Source organism: Aotus nancymaae, unplaced genomic scaffold, assembly GCF_030222135.1.
Source record: "Aotus nancymaae isolate 86718 unplaced genomic scaffold, 86718_ANA_hifiasm-v0.15.2.pri h1tg000032l_0, whole genome shotgun sequence".
NCBI lineage: Eukaryota > Metazoa > Chordata > Mammalia > Primates > Aotidae > Aotus > Aotus nancymaae.
Window position 1 is genome coordinate 26,155,517 of NW_026988445.1, and position 19,627 is coordinate 26,175,143.

General features: G+C 35.8%; 1 protein-coding gene across 1 annotated transcript in view; it reads left to right on the forward strand.

The window, feature by feature from the left end:
- WDR64 (WD repeat domain 64) overlaps positions 1 to 19,627 on the forward strand; it is a 144,375-nt gene that overhangs the window by 22,122 nt on the left and 102,626 nt on the right. The window contains exons 6-8 of the mRNA XM_064383474.1: positions 742 to 852; positions 3,974 to 4,188; positions 7,603 to 7,737. Of these exons, the coding sequence (XP_064239544.1) occupies positions 742 to 852; positions 3,974 to 4,188; positions 7,603 to 7,737 (461 nt within the window). The remainder of the gene's footprint in view (positions 1 to 741; positions 853 to 3,973; positions 4,189 to 7,602; positions 7,738 to 19,627) is intronic.

Below are 19,627 nucleotides of genomic sequence, written 5' to 3' on the forward strand. Positions count from 1 at the left end.
GAGAATGCTGGACTTTTTCATTGCTTACAGGCACGGAATAACCTGCACTACAAATCAGGGAGCCATGCTGCCTGGCAAAGGAGTCTGGATTCTCTGTAAGCTTCTGAACCTCCATTTCTTAAATTGAAAACACACACACACACACACACACACACACTGGAATTTCTAACACGTTTTACAGAAGGTTGGAGGTGATGCCTGAAATGCATGCAGCACTCATAAATGGAAGCTTCTGTTTCTGATCTGCAGTGTGTTGTTGATATTACCAGTCCTAACCATGCCAGGTTGGTGTCTTTAGGTAGGACACAAGAAATTCCCCTTGGTCTCCACTTATCATGGATCAGGTAGTTACTAAGGTCTTTGTTTTCTAGCATGGGGACAGGGCTGGAGAGCTCACTTAATCAGTGCCCTAAGTGTATCTCCTTCTGCCCAAGGGAAGAAGTGGTCTCATAGCAGTGAATTGTGCACAGATGCTTCACCAACTGCTGTTTGCTTCCAGGGAGCAATCTTATCACTAACTGAATTATTCTCCAGCTGATGGTACTGAGAAACTCAGGGTAAGAGTGAAAGGAGAAAAGATGGGAGCCTGTGCTCAAGACACAGACAGGATGTATTGCAAGGCTTCTCTGTAATAAGACAGCAAAATGGGGTGTTTAGTGTGACTAACCTTCTCTTTGGTAACCATCACCAGGTCATAGAAGGAAATGCACTGTATCCCCCAATTCTCTGCTTTTCTATCAGGACACCTCCTGGATTACAGGGTGTGATTACCTCTTGCAACTGAAACGAATTGTAGCCACAACAGAAAGGACCATTATTGTCTGGGATTATAAAGCTCAAGGGAGCAGCCAGGTATTGTGCCAAGAGATATACTCAAAGAAATGAGATTGTCTTTTCAGTAGTGGTACGATATGAGCAATCTACTTCCTCTATTGAATGTCAATTTCTTCATCTATAAAATGAGAGAGTTTACACAAGTAATCTCCTAGACCAAGTTCAGCATGTATATTCTGTAATTAAAAGGGACTCTTCTTTTCATTTATGTATGTTTAGTTCAGGGGAGTTTGGATTGTTTTTGAGAGAGGGTAATTCCTTTCTTCTTTTATACCTGTCTCTGAATCCAAGTATTATCTTTCGTTGGGTATACTCATGTTATCAAGTTCAAATATTTTCTCCCAAGTCCAGCTTCATTAGGTAAGAAAATTACTAAAGTCAAATGTCTAAGTCTGGCAAAAAAATTTAATGAGGCAGCCCTTCAGTGACTGAGATGTTGCCACTTAACCAATCTATAGTATTTATTGAGCATTTGCAGACATTTAGAAGTAAGGAATATGTTCTCTGCACTCAAATAATTAACTCAGTCTGCAAGTTCCTCATGAATGAACATAATATATAATATGATGATACAGCAAATTATATGGTAAAGAGGAGCAAGTGCAATGGGGGCTCAGGGAGGGTGAGATCACTGAGCCCCAAAGTTATTTAAAAATGTCTTCAGGCAGCAGATTGACTTTGAAGGACATGGAGGATTAAGAAATAAATTAACTTCCTTCATGCCTTGCTTGTTCATAGCCTTGGTAAAAAGCTAAGCTTCTTTTGCTATTTGTCCACAATGTTGTAACCGACTAGAGATGCCAGAATAATTTTAAAGATGGCAGCTTGTTGCTCAATATACTTTATTATGTGCTGTGTTATAGACCAGGTTTTATTAATTTCCAAAACTCTAAACTCCAAGATCCTGAACTTTTGATCATAACCTCTTCTTTTGATGCTGTTCTGTTTTCATTCTTGTTTCTCAATCCCATAGAAACTTCTGATTCCTTGAAAACATCTTGTTCCAGTCTTCACTCCCCCTCAACTCTTCTTTTTCCCTTCTTGCCTACACCCCATGGGGGTATCATCTGAGCTGATCAGCCTCACCCTTCATTCTCTTCAATCTCTGTGTTTCAACCTGGAGAGATGTTCTAGCCCTTCTCTGCTCCTTCACAGTGGCTAAGCCTGCTGGAAAAAACCCAAACAGTACTGTTTGGCACCATTACAAACTTGGAGTCTGCAGGCTCGGCTGGGTTCTCAGCGGCTTCCATCAATCTCTTTCTGGCCCTAACCAACTCACTGGCCCATTTCTTGTAAGTCATCCACAATTTCAGTATTCTTCTCAGGCTTCTCCCTCTAGAAGATGGACTTGATCCCTATTTTCCTGCAAAAAAGTCTACTATCAGACTTGTCCTCTTTCAAATTCCAGTGCTCTCACCTACAGATTTAACTGGAAACATCCTTACTTTTGTCCTCTTTCTAAAGGCAAAATAACATCCTTGTATTTGACATCTCCTCTCCTCCTGTCTTGGCCAGGACAAGGCTCCACAGCCTCTTCTCTCTCTCTCTCTTTAAATTTTTTTTACTTCTATAGGTTTTAGGGGAACAGGTGGTATTTGGTTACATGCGTAAGCTCTTTAGTGGTGATTTGTGAGATTTTGGTGCACCTATCTCCCAAGCAGTATATACTGCACCCAATTTGCAGTCTTTTATCCTTCACCGGCATTCCCACCCTTTCCCTGTGAGTCCCTAAAGTCCATTGTGTCATTGTTTTGCCTTTGCATCCTCCTAGCTTAGCTCCCTCTTATGAGTGAGAACATATGATGTTTGGTTTTCTATTCCTGAGTTACTTTACGTAGAATAATAGTCTACAATCCCATCCCAGTTGCTGTGAATGCCATTAATTCATTCATTTTTATGGCCGAGTAGTATTCCATTGTATATAAATATATACCATGGTTTCTTTGTCCACTTATTAATTGATGGGCATTTGGGTTGGTTCCACATTTTTGCAATTGTGAATTGTGCTGCTATAAACATGAGTGAGCAAGTATCTTTTACATATAATTACTTCTTTTCCTCTGGGTAGATACCCAGTAGCATGATTGCTAGATTAAATGTTAGTTCTACTTTTAGTTCTTTAAGGAATCTTCACACTGTTTTCCATGGTGGTTGTACTAGTTTACATTCCCACCAGCACTGTAGAAGTATTCCCTTTTCACTGCATCCACACCAACATCTATTGTTTTTGGAATTTTTTATTATGGCCTTTCTTGCAGGAGTAAGATGGTATCATACTGTGGTTTTGATTTGCATTTTCCTGATCACTAGTGATGTTGAGCATTTTTTCCATATTTTTGTCAGCCATTTGTATGTCTTTTGAGAATTGTCTATTCATGTCCTTAGTCCACTTTTTGATGAGATTGTTTGTTTTTTTTCTTGCTAATTTGTTTGAGTTCCTTATAGATTCTGGATATTAGTCCTTTGTCAGTTGTATAGATTTGAAGATTTTCTCCCACTCTATGGGTTCTGTTTACTCTGCTGACTGTTTGTTTTGCTGTGCAAAAGCTCTTTAGTTTAATTAAGTCCCAGCTATTTATCTTTGTTTTTATTGCATTTGCTTTTGAGTTCTTGGTCATGAAATCCTTGCCTAAGCCAATGTCCAGAAGGGTTTTCCCAATGTTACCTTCTAGAATTTTTATAATTTCAGGTCTTAGATTTAAGTCCTTGTTCCATCTTGGGTTGATTTTTGCATAAGGTGAGGAATGAGTCTGCAGTCTCGGCTGGGTTCTCAGTGGCTTCCATCAATCTCTTTCTGGCCCTAATCAACTCACTGGCCCATTTCTTTGATATTTTCTTACTAATCCAAAAAAGGACCATTTACAGTCACACATCAGAAAGATCTCATTACTTATTGGCCCAGGGGTAGGAACTCTACTCCTTTCTCCACAAAACACCCAAAAGAACAACATTGGGCTCACAGCGAGTATTCAATAACTTTTATCTGGTTAACTGTTTTTTTTTCCAAAGTATCTTATCACGATGGGTATATATCTACAATAAGAAATATCATAAAGTGAAATTTTTGTCAAATAATAGGGGAAATCTTTATTGAATAGAGCAAAGTAACAATTCATTAAAATCATTCTTCTGTTTCTAGAAAAATTATTTTGTCATAAAGCCAATGGATCACTGCCTCCTCTGTGTGTGTGTGGTGCCTTTAACTGACCAGCTCTGCCGAGATGACATCCTCTTGGGGGACGATGGGGGTTTTGTGAGCAGATTCACAGTCAACAGTGATGACTTTGGACTAAGGCAGGCAAAATCTGAAAGGAAATTACAAAATCAGGTCTTAGACTCAAAGAACTTTAAAAGGTAAGGGTATCATATGGTTAATTTAATTCTTTTAATAATTATAGATTTTTGCAAGTAAGCTTTTTGGTAAAAAGTGAAAATGAGATTTAAATTATAGAAAATAAGAAATCAATAAAAAATTAAAATAATATAAAAAAATAATTATAGTCATTGTTCACACACACACACACACACTGAAATGCTTCTGGCCTCAAGAAACTGTCAGTATAATCGCTCCTAATGTAAATGTTATTGACAACTAAAACTTACAGGTACTTGAGTAGATTGAAAAATTAAATGAAAAAAGTAATCATGAAAAAAAACTATAAAAGATACGTGTGACTATTTACCAGCACTTGAATATGGGAAAAATTCTAAATATAAAAGCAATGGAAATTCAAAGAAAAAGTTTGATAGATTTGACTATATATAAAATAAAACCTCTGGACATCAAAAGATAGTATTTAAAAAGCAAACTGAAATAAATATTTGTGACAAATATGACAGACAATGGGTTAATTTTTTTAATAGGTCTTAGAATTCAATTAAAAGATAATAATCCTCCAGGAGAAAAATGAGCAAAGGTTATGAACATATAATTCACCAACATGTGCACACAGTAGAAATGGTCAATAAACATTTCAAAGCGATCATCAGAAAAAAATGCTAAAAAGTTATTTCCAACTGATAATTATTGTCTTCCTTGTAGTTGCAATGTCTTTAAAGTTTTTGAGGAAGGTATATATTACTTTTATTAGCAGAAAAACCTAAATCTTATATTAAATGGTCTTCCTTTTTTTATTAAAGAAGTACAACTTAAAATCAGATACAATTTTTCACTTATAAAATCAGAAATGATTAAAACTGGGGAAGATACTGTGAACTAGGCATTCTTATATACTGTTGGTGGTAAAAGTGTGCATTGGATCCACCTTTCCAGAAAGAATTTGGGAAGCTGCACCAAGTGCCTTCTTAACCATTTATACATTGGGACCTGGTATCCTGATCTTAACAAATGTTAAGTATGGTTATCACAGCATTATTTCTAATAGTAAATTATCCAGTGTCCAACAAAAGAGGAATTATTAATTTAGATGATTAATCATTTACATAAATAATTCAGATATATAAATATATAATATAAGCATAATATAAATGATATATAAAATACATTTTTGTTTGACACCTAAAAATATTCAAATTTCAAGAATGTTCAATAAATCATAGTATAACCATATTAGAGAATGTCATACACCCATTTAATTATTTTGAAAAATATTTAATCGTATGAAAACTTTATGACATAATGTCAAGTAAAAATTATTTATCTTTCAACATATAAATTTGAGGGGTAAAAAAATTTTTTTAATTAATTTTTTATGCATATGCAAATCCAGTCTTATAAATGCATATATATGTGTGTGTGTGTATTTCTACTTAGAAAAATATTGAGTATAAATATCCAAAACATTAATAATGATTTCTATAGAACTTCAAAGAGGCGATTTTTAAAATCTTATTTGCTTTCTAAATTTTGTACAACAGACATTTTTCCTTTATAGTTAAAGACATTAAAAAATGAATTACACTTTGTTATTATGTAACAAATACTTTATCCCAGAGTTAGAATATACAATTAAAAGCTCATTACAACTGATACTATGTGGAATTAAGACTAGTCCCATTGCTGGAATCCTAAGAATGATACAATAAAATTAACTGGCTCCATTTCCCATCCTTCACGTATGAGCAGTATTACTTAGTCCCAACAAAGAATTCGACCTGATGGGGGACTTCCCCAACGTGTGATGTGTTGCCCTGTATACTATTAAGCATTTCATTCCAGTTATGCTAGGCCCTTAGAATAGATGCTGAGACATGAATCTTCTTTTTATTAAGATGTGTGCCACCTGTCAGAAAATTCCATGGCTCATTTTTCAATCCATGTTTTCATTAGATAGATATGTGAAAAATGAGATTTAGAAATCTGAGGAATTTAAGGAATCTGGGCACAGTTAAATGAATGCTAATTCACGTTCTTGTGGTTACTAAATCCATGTAGATGATTTAATCATGCTAATGATTTAAAGCATTCAAGACTGCAGTGTATATATAGGCTGAGTGTTGTGGCATTTTCTTACACCAAGAGATCTTCAAACCTGACCAGAATGAAAAGTATTAAGGCCAAAGAGATAATTAAATTCTGGAGCTATCATACAAGTTTTCCTGCAGCTGACATCCATAGAATTCATTCTTTTTGAATGGGTGGATGTGGGGATAGTAAATACTGATATGCAAAACATTATACAAATTAAAGAAAGAAGTAGCCATCAAACACATCTGGCATGAGAATAGAAATATCCCACTCCACTCTGTTAATATTGTAGGACTTTCATGCTTTGAGCTGTAAACATTTCTATTCCTCAACTAAAATTTAAGCAACTTGGTGACAAGAATTTTACCATAATCATCCTTGTGTCCTTAGTACCTGGGATGCAGTAGGTGCTCAATGAATTTGAATGAGGAGACAAATAAACCATTAAATATGGGTAAATATAAGACCATGAAGACAAGAATTTTGAGGCAGAGGTTTTGTCCTGTAACCTTAAGCCCCACATTCAAATGTCTTGTGAACTGATGGCCAACACTCTGACAAGGATTATGTTCACTATCCCACCTCAGCTTCACCAGTGATCTGAGATTACACATTTCCCAGTACTTCAGTTTGGAAATTATTAATGGAAAATATAAATATATTTTCAAATGAATTGACTCAAATAAGATATAAAAGAATATGAAACATACTGCTCCATTTGAATGATTAGAATTTTTCTAGTAAAATAAAATTAATAGTGCCATTATTGAATTGGGATTCTTCTAGATTCTTCTTTTAATTCTTAATTTACTGCTCAAAATTTGATGAGTCTTTTAAAGTTACTTTTATATTTTAAATATGCTTCATTATGAATAGTTAAACAGTTAAAAGTGGGCCAGGTGTGACGCCTAACACCTGTAATCCCACCACTTTAGGAGGCTGAGGCAGGCAGATCACCTGAGGTCAGAAGTTTGAGACCAGCCTAGTCAACATAGTGAAACTGTGTCTTTACTAAAAATACAAAATTAGCCAGGCATGGTAGTGTACACCTGTAATCCCAGCTACTTGGGAGGCTGAGACAAGAGAATTACTTGAACCCAGGAGACAGAGGTTGCAGTGAGCCGAGATCACACCACTGCACACTCCAGCCTCGGCAACAGAGCAAGACTCTTGTCTCAAAAAAAAAAAAAGTGGTATAATGCATAGGCTGTATTCTACATTCGGGTTTAGCACAATTCAGTTGCAATTCAGTTAAAGTACAAATAAACTGCTGAATAAAAACTTAGATTATACGTTTGTGTGTCTAACATAAATCTCCCCTGCCTTTTCTTAATCCTCAGTGTTAAAAGGAAGCTACATAATGACTGGGTTATGAAAATTAGATATATTTCAGCCCTAAATTGTTTTGGATCCTGCTCCTTAGACAGTAATCATTCGTTAGTTTTGGAATCCTTGAAGAGACTGGAGGATAATTTGTAAGTACAGTAATTTATATACATGAATAGTCTGTGAATTTCAGACTTTTTGCAATGATAAAGCTTTGAAACTTTCACACTGGTTTTAAGAAAAATCAGACCTTAACTATTCCGTTTGTTTGGGAAGGTTAATTAGATTTCTCAGGAAGAAACTGAAGTCACTTATGTAAATTTTATTTGTTGTTTATTTCCATCATCTACTGAAATTAATACAAATGTATCTATAACATATTTCAAAATAGAGTTCTGTTGGTAAAACTTCATAATTTTAAAATCATTCTTACAGGTCAGTTGGCTAACCAAGAGCTTGTGAGTATGTTCTGTAGACCAGTCATCATGTTTCATGTGTAATATACAAGTTGGCATTCTCATAGAAAAGTGAATTTCAATACTGTCTTATTTTCAATCTGGTTAAATATATATTAATAACTAGAAAACTGTTGCTGTATCTTAACTTGGGGTTTTAAAAATGCATTGAGATGTATGCTACAACATGAATAAATGTCAAAAACATTAAGCTGAGTAACAGAAGCGAGACAAAAAGACTGCATATTGTATGATTCCATTTGTAAGTAATAGCCAAAAAAAGGCACATTTATAAAGATAGAAAGTAAATCAGTGGTTGCCTAGGATTGGTGCTAGAAGCTGGGATCCCAAATGGGTCCAAGGGGACTTTCTGGGGTGATGAAAATGTTCTAAACTTACTGTGGTGACTGTGGATTATTACACAATTCCCTAAATTTACTAAAAATTATTGACGTGTATACTTACAATGGGTGAATTTTATGATATGCAAATGTTATGGTACCTATTGAGGTATTATATACTCTAATAAAGATGTCTCAGAAAAGTCCATCGAGACTTCTGACTGACTTCCAGTCTGGCATGTGAAGAACTTGGAAGTTGTCATTCCATTCTAACAAGTAAAATTTAACAAACTAAAAAGTAAATATATTTTTTTAAGATCTATCAGAGAAGTAAGGTCACAAGGCAGTTTTGTTGCCCCCAAATTGGAGAGAGAGAGAGGCAAACACAGAAAATCACAACTTACTGGAGCAGAAATTCAAAAGAGGAACCCCTTGAATAACCAGTATAGGGCAGGAAAACCTAAACTGTAATTGACAAGTGCTCAGCATGGACAATTTTAAAGAGTTAAAAATTCTAGGGGGGCCCAGTCATAGAGGTCCCTATGTTTTTGTGAGTTTTACTTCCAGGAGTTCAACAGATTCTTACAGTGAGTATCAGTGAAAAATCTTCTCTTGATTCTGACAGAGGGGAAGGAAAAGGAACCATTTTGAAATATGCCAAAACATGTTGTTCTTTCCAAGGCCTGCCCTAAAGAGAAACTATATTATCAGAGCCTAAGCTATTGGAATTTTGTCAGGGAATAACCCACAGAGGGAAGGGAAATATCCACTCTACCCTCTTGTGGCGCCGAAGAAGGAGGGTGAAGAAAACTGAGAAACACTTGTGAAATTCACAGTTCAGAAACACAGGCTCATCAAAAGAATGAGACTTAATCACAGGATTCACCTTACCCCACAGCTTACCAACATGTTACTAATGGCCTATTTACAGCAGTTCCCTTTAACCAGTAAATCATGTCCAGCTATCAAGAAAAAAATTACAAGGCATACTAAAAGGCACAAAAGAGATTGTCAGAGTGATCAAAAAACAAGACCTGACTATATGCTGTCCATGAGAAACACACTTTAAATATAAAGATGCATATAGATTAAAAATTAAAAGATGGAGAAAGGTATACCATGCTAAAACTTATCAAAAAAAGCAAAAGAAGAGTTGCGAATTTTATATAGAACAGGTATCAGTGCAAGGACAATTATCAGGGATAAAGAAGGGCATTACATAATGATAAAGGGGTCAATTCTTAAAGAAGCCATAACAATCCTTAATGCATATGCATCTAACAATGGCATATCAAAATTAATGAGACAAAAACTAAAACTGCAAGAGACAGAGCAAGCATGAGACTCAGATTCAGACATGGCAGGTAGGTTGGAATTATCAGAATGAGAATGTGAAACAACTATAATTAACAGGCTAAGGGCTCTAACATAAAACAGACAGCATAAAACAACAGATGGGCATTGTAAACAGAGAGATGAAAATTCTAAGAATAAAAAAAGTACTATAGATCAAAAATACTAACAGAAATGAATAACGCCTTTGATGGGCTCATTAGTAGACTGGACATAGCTGAGGGAAGAATTTATAGAAGCTTCAAAAACAGAAAGCAAAGAGGAGAAAAACTGAAAAAAAATAAAACAGGATATCCAAAAACTGTGAACAACTGTGAAAGGTGTAACATATGTGTAGTGAGAATACCAGAAGAAGAAAGGGAGAAAGAAAAAAAGGAATATTTGAAGTAGTGACTAAGAATGTCCACAAATTAAAATGAGACAACAAACCCCAGATCCAGCAATGTCAGAAAACACCACGAAGGATAAATGCCAAGAAATAACTAAACTTAGGCATATCATATTCAAACAGCAGAAAAATAAACATAAAGAATAAAACTTTGAAACAAGCCAGAGAGGAAAAAGCAACTTATCTGTAGAAAAGCAAAGATAAGAATTACATGTGATTTTTCCTTGGAAATCATAAGCAAGAAGAGAGTGGAGTGAATATTTAAAATGTTAAAAGACCTACCAGCCTAGAATTCTGTATACTGTGAAATTATCCTTTAAAAATGAAGGAGCAATAAAACTTTCTCAGATAAACAGAAATTGAGGAAATATGCTGCCAGTAGACCTGCCTTTCAAGGTTAAAAGAAGTTCTTCAGAGAGAAGGAAGAACTATAAGTCAGAAACTTGCATCTATGTGTAGAAAAGAACAGCATTAGAGGAAGAAAAAGTAAAGGTAAAATGAAAAATTTTACTTTTGTTATTTTTAACTTTTAGCTACATTAAAATGAAAATGCAACTTAGCAAAATTTGTAGAATATAGTGAAAGTAGTGTTTAGAGTGAAGTTTATAGCATTGAATGCATGTATTAGAAATAAGAAAGATATAATATTAATCATCTAGGCTTCCACCTTAAGAAACTAAAAAAAGAGGAAATTAAATTCAGTGTTCATTGGGAAAGATAAGAAAAAAAGTAAAATAAAATAAAATTTAGAAACCCAAAGTAAGCAGAAAAATAAATAAATAAATAGATCAGAAATCAATAAAAATTTAAAAAATAATCAGTAGAGAAAAATCGATGAAACTAAAGGCTAGTTCTTCGAAAATATCAATACAGTTGATAAGCCCCTAGCCAGGTTGACAAAGAAAAAAAGAGAAAAGGCACAAATCACTAATGCCAGAAATAAAAGAGGGAATTTAACTACAGATCTCAGGGACATTAAAAGGACAATAAAGGATTATGAACAATTGTATGCCTACAAAGTTGATAATGTAGATGAAATGGACCAATTCCATGAAAGTTATAATACACCAAATTCACACATGAAGAAGTAGACAATCTGAAAAGGCCTGTATCTATTAAAGAAATTGAATCAATAATTAATATCCTTCCAAAAGAGAAAGCACCAGGCTCAGATGGATTCACTGGTGAATTCTATCAGACTTTTAATAAAAAAACAAAACCAATTGTCTACAATCTTTTTCAGAGGATGGAAACAGAGGTAATACTTTCTAACTCATTCTATTATTATTATTATTACTTTTTAGAGACAGGGTCTCACTTTATTGCCCAGGCTGGAGTGTGATCATATGATCATAGCTCTCTGCAGCCTTGAATTCCTAGGCTCAAGTGATCCTAGAGACAAAAGCTGATAACTGATAAACTGCCTTAGTCTTCCAACTAGCTAGTATTACAGGCACCTGTCACCATGCTCAGCTAAATGAGATCTTACTATGTTATGCAAGCTGGTCTCAAACTCCTGGTTTCAAGACTGTGCGTGTGTGGAGGACAGAGAGTATATGGGAAACCTCTGTGCCTTCCCCTCAGTTCTGCTGTGAATCTAAAACTGTTCTGAAAAATAAAATCTATTTTTAAAATGTGCTGAGTTACAAACAAGAATCTGACTTGTTGCAACAAGCAACAACAACAGTCATGTTATTCAGATTTTGCTTTAAAAATGAGCATAAACCTCTAAAATAACGATTGGTGAAAACATATAACCCTTCTCTGGTGGTTTAATTCCATTCTTAAAATTTATTTTCAAAACCCTAATAAGTTTTTCTGAATTTCAGCCTTTTAATCTAAGAAATGGGGGAGTTGAAATGAGATTGAATGTTTGCTACAGAACTTGGTCTCTTTCCCCACCTTTACATTTAGGGTACAACTAAAAGTAGTATTAGGAAAAACGGTGAGTAGCCTGTCCCCCTAACAAAATGCATGATGTCCTTTGGGTACTCTTGAGCTGTTTAAATGAAATTCACACACACAAAAAGAGACACAAACAATAGCCTCTGCATATACAGAGCTAGAATTCCTTTAAATTCTGATGTTTTTAATTTAAGCAATGAAATAACAGAATTAGAAATTTAATGGAAGAACAGAATATCACATCTCTAAGATACAATTTCTTCTAAGATGTGATTTTCTTGAGAATTGTAGGCTTCATGAAAGATACTTTTTTTCACTCATTTAGAAAGGACGAATGTTTATTTTGGTGTATAACATATTGTACTGAGAAACAAATTAAAAACCCTTCACAGAACATTAAAAACAATTTCATTTCTTGACACCAGATTGGAGTCTACAAATATCATTTATATGGCATAATTAATTGCATAGTTTCATTTAGTTTTTGTAATATAATTAACTGCTAATGAGTATACTCTTGCATTTTAAAGGAGTACATTTCTGAAATATTTAATTAAGAAATAGATGCAAGTTTATATCCAATTTGATTGTATACTCTGCTGGCAGTTCAGGATACATTCATAACCATAAAGAAACAGTGTGAAAACATATGCAAATTAATATGACCTTGGAGTCCTATAGAAGATATATTCAACTTCAACATCCAGAGAAAACATGTTTATTTTCAAGATACACACATATATAGCCTCGATTTTACCAGGGCAAATATTTGCAGCACATTTACCAGGATAATTATAGCAACTAATGTAGCAACCATAAACTTACACAGGTCATATATAGCTTTTAGTACAGAAATATATTTGTTATCCAACAAATATTTAGTAAGTCACTATGTGTTAAGCACTATGGACAATACAAATATATTTAAGCCATGACCCCTGCCTCTACATGCTTAAAATTTAAGTGGTAAGATAAAAAATACAGACATAAAGTAAGTGGTATGTTGGAGCCATTCATATCAGCTTATGAGAGTTGATTGTTAAAATTTCAGGAATTAGGCAGTCCTGTTGTTAAACATTGTCATCTTGGAACAAACCTAAGCCAAAAACAAGCAAACAAGCAATCACTGTCATCATTCAAAATTGAATTATATAAGCTAGTAATTCAATTATATTAAAAACAAAGGCAATACGTACTCAAAATACATCACTTCTGTTTTATTTATTACAATTTACCATTGTCTGTGTTCTTGAGGTTTTTTTTTTTAATATCCTCAGAAAATACTACACAGTAAAATGGTGCACAACTATATGTTTTTTACTAACTCCATGTTCAGAGATGTCATACTGGTAATCTGAAATCAGCCATGCTACCATATTTATAGCATGGAAAACAGCAAACTCTAAAAATCAATCTACCAATCCTGCTTTCCGTGGCTCCAGCTGAATATTACACATTTACCAGCACAACATTGTATGGGATGATAATTATCAGTGCAAGGCAGGATATGTCAAAGACCAGTTGAATGGTTCAGAATTATAGGCGTAGTTGAAGTTAAGAAAAGGGAGTAGTGATACATGATAGTCCCCAGCAAGCTCAAAGAGATAAGAACAAGAAATCTTATTTAGAGGGCTATAAAAATAACCTTGGCAGAAACTTCATTAACAAGAAATGTGATAGTAGCCACAATAATCATATCGAGTCTGCATTGGGAGAGATGAAGTGGCTTATTTCTACCTTCCTAAAGAGTATCTTTACATTGGTGCATCTAAGTGCCTATTATAGCAACCAGAAACTTACCCAGGTCATATATAGCTTTTAGTCCAGAAATATATCTGTTATCCAACAAATATGTATTACGTCACTATGAATTAAGCACTATGGACAATACCAGTATATTTAAGCCATGACAAATATATTTAAGCCATATTTAAGATTACAAAATAGAAATCAAGGCATTAGTCTGAGACCAGGCATGATGGCCCATGCCTGTAATCCCAGCACTTTGGGAGGCCGAGGTGGGAGAATCACTTGAGCCCTGGAGTTCAAGACCAGCCTGGGCAGCATAGGGAGATCCTGTCACTACAAATAATTAAAAAATTAGCCAGGTGTGGTGGCATGCACCTGTGATCACAGCTACTTGGGAGACTGAGATGGGAGGATCATTTTAGCCTGGGAGGTCAAGGCTGAAGTGAGTGATGATCACACGAATGCACTCCAGCCTGAGGAATGGAATGAGACCCTGTATAAAAAAAAAAAAAGCACTAGTCTGAATAACATTGATAGACCCTAACTTACAGCACCTGGAATTTGGAATTTTTTCTTTCAGAAAAAGTTCTCTTCAGAGAAAGTTTCTTTCTGTGACCTCCTCTTTTTCTTATCAGCTCTTGAACACTCTAACTCCCACTACAGCTACTCTATGACCTCACTGAAGTCTCAGATATCTTTGTTATTGGAAAGGGATCCCAAGAAAATGCTCTTGGACCTCATGCAAGGAAGAATTTGGGGCAGTCCATAGAGTAAAATGAAAGCAAGTTTATTAAGAAAGTAAAGGAATAAAAGAATGGCTACTCCATAGACCGAGCAGCAACATGGGCTGCTTGATTGAATACACTTATAGTTACTCCTTGATTATATGCTACACAAGGGTGGATTATTCCTGAGTTTTCTGGGAGAGGGGTGGGCAATTCCTGGAACTGAGGGCTTCTCCGTTTTTTAGACCATATAGGGTAACTTCCTGATGTTGTCCTGGCATTTGCGAACTGTCATGGTGCTGATGGGAGTGTCTCTTAGCCTGCTACTACATTATAATTAGCCTATAATGAGCAGTGAAGATGACCAGAGATCACTTGTATTGCCATCTTGGTTTTGGTGGGTTTTGGTTGGCTTCTTTGCTGCAACCTGTTTTATGAGCAAGGTCTTTGGGACCTGTATCTTGTGCTGACCTCCTGTCTCATCCTGTGACTAAGAATGCCTAATTTACTGTTGCTTCTTTTTTCTTGTGATTCTTCTTTTCATGCCTTGTCTTAATAGTGGCATTCTCTAGCATCCTGTCTTTAGTCAACTTTTCTTCTTATGTTCTGTCCTCTTCTTGGATGATATTTGTATTCTTCAATACACTGATACCTATGTACTGATGAAACCCAAGCTATCTTGAATTTGGGACTTATTCTTGCTCAACAGTTTCACTTGGATATCTCATAGTCCTTCAGACTCATATGATCATATCCGAGCTTAACTTCTCCACTCTAAAATTATACCTTCTATAGCATTTTGTATTTTGCTTGGTGGCACTATGATCCAACCATCATTCCAGCTGGAAACCTGTCAACCTCACATGAGTCTTTTCTCTTCCTTGATCCCCACAAACCAATAATCACCAAATTTGTCTATATTGCCTCATAACCACTCATGGAATCTGTCCTATCTTCTTTATCTCTATTCCTTTCACTCTCTGGACCCTTATCTCCAACTGCCCTCTTGTCTCAATATTATCCCTGTCAAAACTATTGTTCATTAATCTTCCAGAGTATTCTCCTGAAGATGACATCCAAACATCTCAATACTTTTCACAATTCTCTGTCTCCTCCCCACAGCACTTGATGATCTGGTCCCCCTCATGCCCCTCGCCTCATCCCCTTCAGTGCCCTTCACTGCCTTGTACTTAGCTTCCTATAAATCTGAACTGCTTGCTGCTTCCTTCAAACCCCCATTCTGAGACTTGGTACACATTTTGAGCCTGAAATACCCTCCCCATTCTTCCTCTTCTTTCTGTCTGCCGACCTCCAGGAATCTTTTAAGGAGCAGGTGGTACCTACTTTAGGGAATTTTCCTGACTGTTCCCCAGCACCTTTCTTCAAAGATGGATTAAATACCCTTTTCATGCTGTATTAGTCCATTCTCCTGCTGCTATAAGGACATACCCAAGACTGGGTAATTTATAAAGAAAAGAGGTTTAATTGACTCAGTTTTGCAGGACTGCAGAGGCCTCAGAAAACTTACAATCATGGTGGGGGGGAGGTGACAACAAACACATCCAACTTCACATGGTGGCAGGAAGGAGAAGAATGAACAAAGTGGGTGAAAAGACCCTTATAAAACCATCATATCTCATGAGGTCTCACTCACTATCCCAAGAACAGCATGGGGGTAACCACCCCCATGATTCAGTTATCTCCCACAGGGTCGATCCCATGACATGTGGGAATTATGGGAGCTACAATTCAAGATGACATTTGGGTGGCGACACAGCCAAACCATATCACATGCCTCAATCTTTATGGCATTTTAATTATGTTGAAAGACGTGTCTTTATAAGACACTGAGATTGGTAAGGGTTACTAATATATCCAACATTCTCTTTCTGATTACTCTATTATTTGGGCAAAACTGCGAAGATGATTCCAGAAGAAAGTCTACAGTGGATGTCTGAATATATATTTTTTTAGCAAATTCTTATCGATGAGTTACCGTGTTTTAGACACTGTGCTAGGTACTAGGAATTTAAAGATGAATAAGACTAGGTTCTCGCCCTCATGTGTAATGAAGGAGAAAATGAATGAATTCCCACAGAGGGTGATAAGTGCCATGATACAGATGTAAGAGAGGGGTTTGAAGAGAGTGCTTAGAACATCTTAGCATAGGATTGTAGGGGTGGGGGGAATTGAGGAAGGCTTCCTAAAGATGTCACAAATGCTGAGTTTTGAAGAACTGGTAAAAATTAGGCAAAACAACTGAGAGGTAGCAGAGTAGATAAATAGACACAGTACAGAAGTGGTGTTCACAGAGACATAGAAGAGAAAAAGAAGATGATGAGTTCTCAAACTTCCAAATGGTTCAATATAATTGGAGAACTGAGTGAGAGAAGAGTTGGCAGAGTAAACCTAGACAATCCAAACATGAAAAGACCTGCCTTCTATGCTAAAGAGTTGGAATTTTCACCTGAAAGCTATAGGAAGCCATTGAATGCTTTAAACAAAGAGTGAAAAAAAATGTGTTTTTGACATATCACCCTAACGTCAGGATGCTGGGGAAGGGCAAGCTCAAAGAAGGGAGACCAACTGAGGAAGATATGACAATACTACTTTAGAAGAGAAATGAGGAGTGTTTGGGCTTAACCAGTGGAAGTGGGGACAGAGAGAGAACAGATATTCTTGCATAACATACAAGAATTGGTGGCCTACTGGATGAGAAGAATAAAGGAGAGAGAGGAGTCTGTTTCATTTTTTATCCTCAACATATTTATTGCATACCTATTTTGGACCAAAAACGGTTCCAAGTAGTGATATAATACAATGGCAGGCAAAAGAACAGCTCTCATGGAGCTCCTCTTCTAGTGAAAGAGACCAATAATAAACAATTAAATAAATAGTACAAATTGAAGCGAGAGGACAGACAGTGAGGGGAGGCAGCATATTTGATAGGATGGTCAGGAGAGACCGCTCTGAAGAGACAACATTTGAGCAGAAATCTGAATGCAGTGAAGATCAAATCATACAAATATCTAGAGGAAGAATGTTTGAGAACAGATGACTGTCAGGCTTCTGGTTGGGAGGACAGTTTATGTGGCACTATTTACCATAATAGAATGTAAGTGAAGAGATAAGCTTTCAAGGGAGCAAAAGAATTCTAAAGTAACCTTTGCCACTTATTTGTTGGCCATGTGGTCTTGGTAATGTTACTGAAGTTATTTGAACCTCAACCTCCTTTACGAGTGGAAATAGCACTAACTTTCTTATCTCACAGGATTTTTGTATGGTCAAATAAGCTGAGATGGGTGAAGGTCTTTGGAAATTGTAAAATGCTGTACAAATTGAAAGTATTATTATTTGCTTACAGTCATGTAAGCTCTTTCCCGAAGAATGGACTTTTAAAGGTAACTTTGATTTCCATGTGCTGTCAAATCCATGACAATAATAAATACTCCAACACCAGAGAAAAGGAAAGGCATTCATATTTTCCTCTGGAAACCACTTATGATGGTGCCAACATTCCCTTTGTTCAAGCATTAGGATCTGTCAATCAGGTTGTGAATTTTCGTGTTAGAATTTAAATGAGGTAGTAATCTTTTTTATCTAAAGATTGAACATCTTCTTCTTTTTGTCAAGAAAATTATGCCCTTCAACTAGCATGATTCTAATCAAATATAATACCTTTTGGGGGAGTAACCTCAAGAACAGAGTTGACTTAGGCACATTTTCACAATCTCTCTTAATTCACTCCATTTCATTTACACACACACACACACACACACACACACACACAGAGTGATTCTTTGGATTTAAAGGATCTTTTTTTGTGTTTATGCATTTCCTTCAAAATGTATATTCGTAGATATTTGTAAGTTATGTAATGGTATTGTAGGGGATTTAAATTCCTACTCTGTAATGTCCCACAGGTTTGGTACTTAGCAATTGTGAACACTTAGATTATCTGGAAGATTTTACTTTTCTGATTAACTAGTGCAATCTGATCTTTGCTCTGAACCACATCCACTTTGCAATTGTCAGGATTTTGTCTTTGAGCCGAGTTCTGGGCTTCCTGGTATTTACCTCCTCTCCCGGAATTTGGTTGGTAATATATTTGTCTGAGAGGAAGTCAGGAAGTCAGTTGAGTAGTAATGACAACCTCAGCAAACAGTGCTCATTGATCTGTTCTGTCAAACTCTAGATGAGCTTTTCAACTACTTCCTCACTTGCGCCACACTCCTAAATCTAGAAGCTGGAGAGGTTTCTCAAGTGAGGTAGTGTAACATGTTTTCCTGAGCAGCCACTGCCACTGGAGAGTCATCTCAATAGACTGAGAGTTGGGTCTACTCCATCCCTAGACTCAACATATTCCTATTTCTGCAATTTCCTATAATGAATCTTAAGTTGAGCCAGATGAAGCTGCATTTATACAAATACATAATTGGCCAGCTGTTAAAATGGGAGCCAATAGTTCCCAAAAAGGCAGGAAAAAAGTCCTCTCAAAAAAATTTCCATTTCAGAAGTGATTACCATTCTGTTTATAATTTTGTATGGTAATTTCACAAATGAGTTCTGTACTAGCAAGAAAATAAACATCTGCAATTAATTATGCCATGTAAAGCATGTTGCCTGTTGCAAGACATAAGCCAAACCTTTAACCCTTTGATAGCTTGACAGTTTCCAAGAGATATGCAACTAACTACTCAGCATTACTTTTTATCAGTTACCCAACTCAGAGGCAGATTATTAAATTGGAAAGAGTATAGTGCCCCTTGGTAAGGTTGCTGCTGTGGAGACAAACAGAACTGGTTTTAGCACTCACTAGCTCTGTGACCATTGAACACTTTACCATTAGTTCTTCTTAGCCTCAGTTTCCCCATCTTTAAATGGTAATGAATATACCTGTATGATAGTCTTATAAAAATTACTTAAGTTAACTCATATAAAGTACCTTAATTCCTGACACAAAGTACTCAATAAATATTGGTTCCTTTTCTTGTTCCCCTAAGAAAGATACTGAAAAGATGTAAAGAAAATAAAATAAAAGAACTTGAATTCAAAGGAGAAGAGATGGAGCTATTACAGACTGGTTTATGCTCTGGTTTCAGTTTCCTGTTCCTGCATCTAGA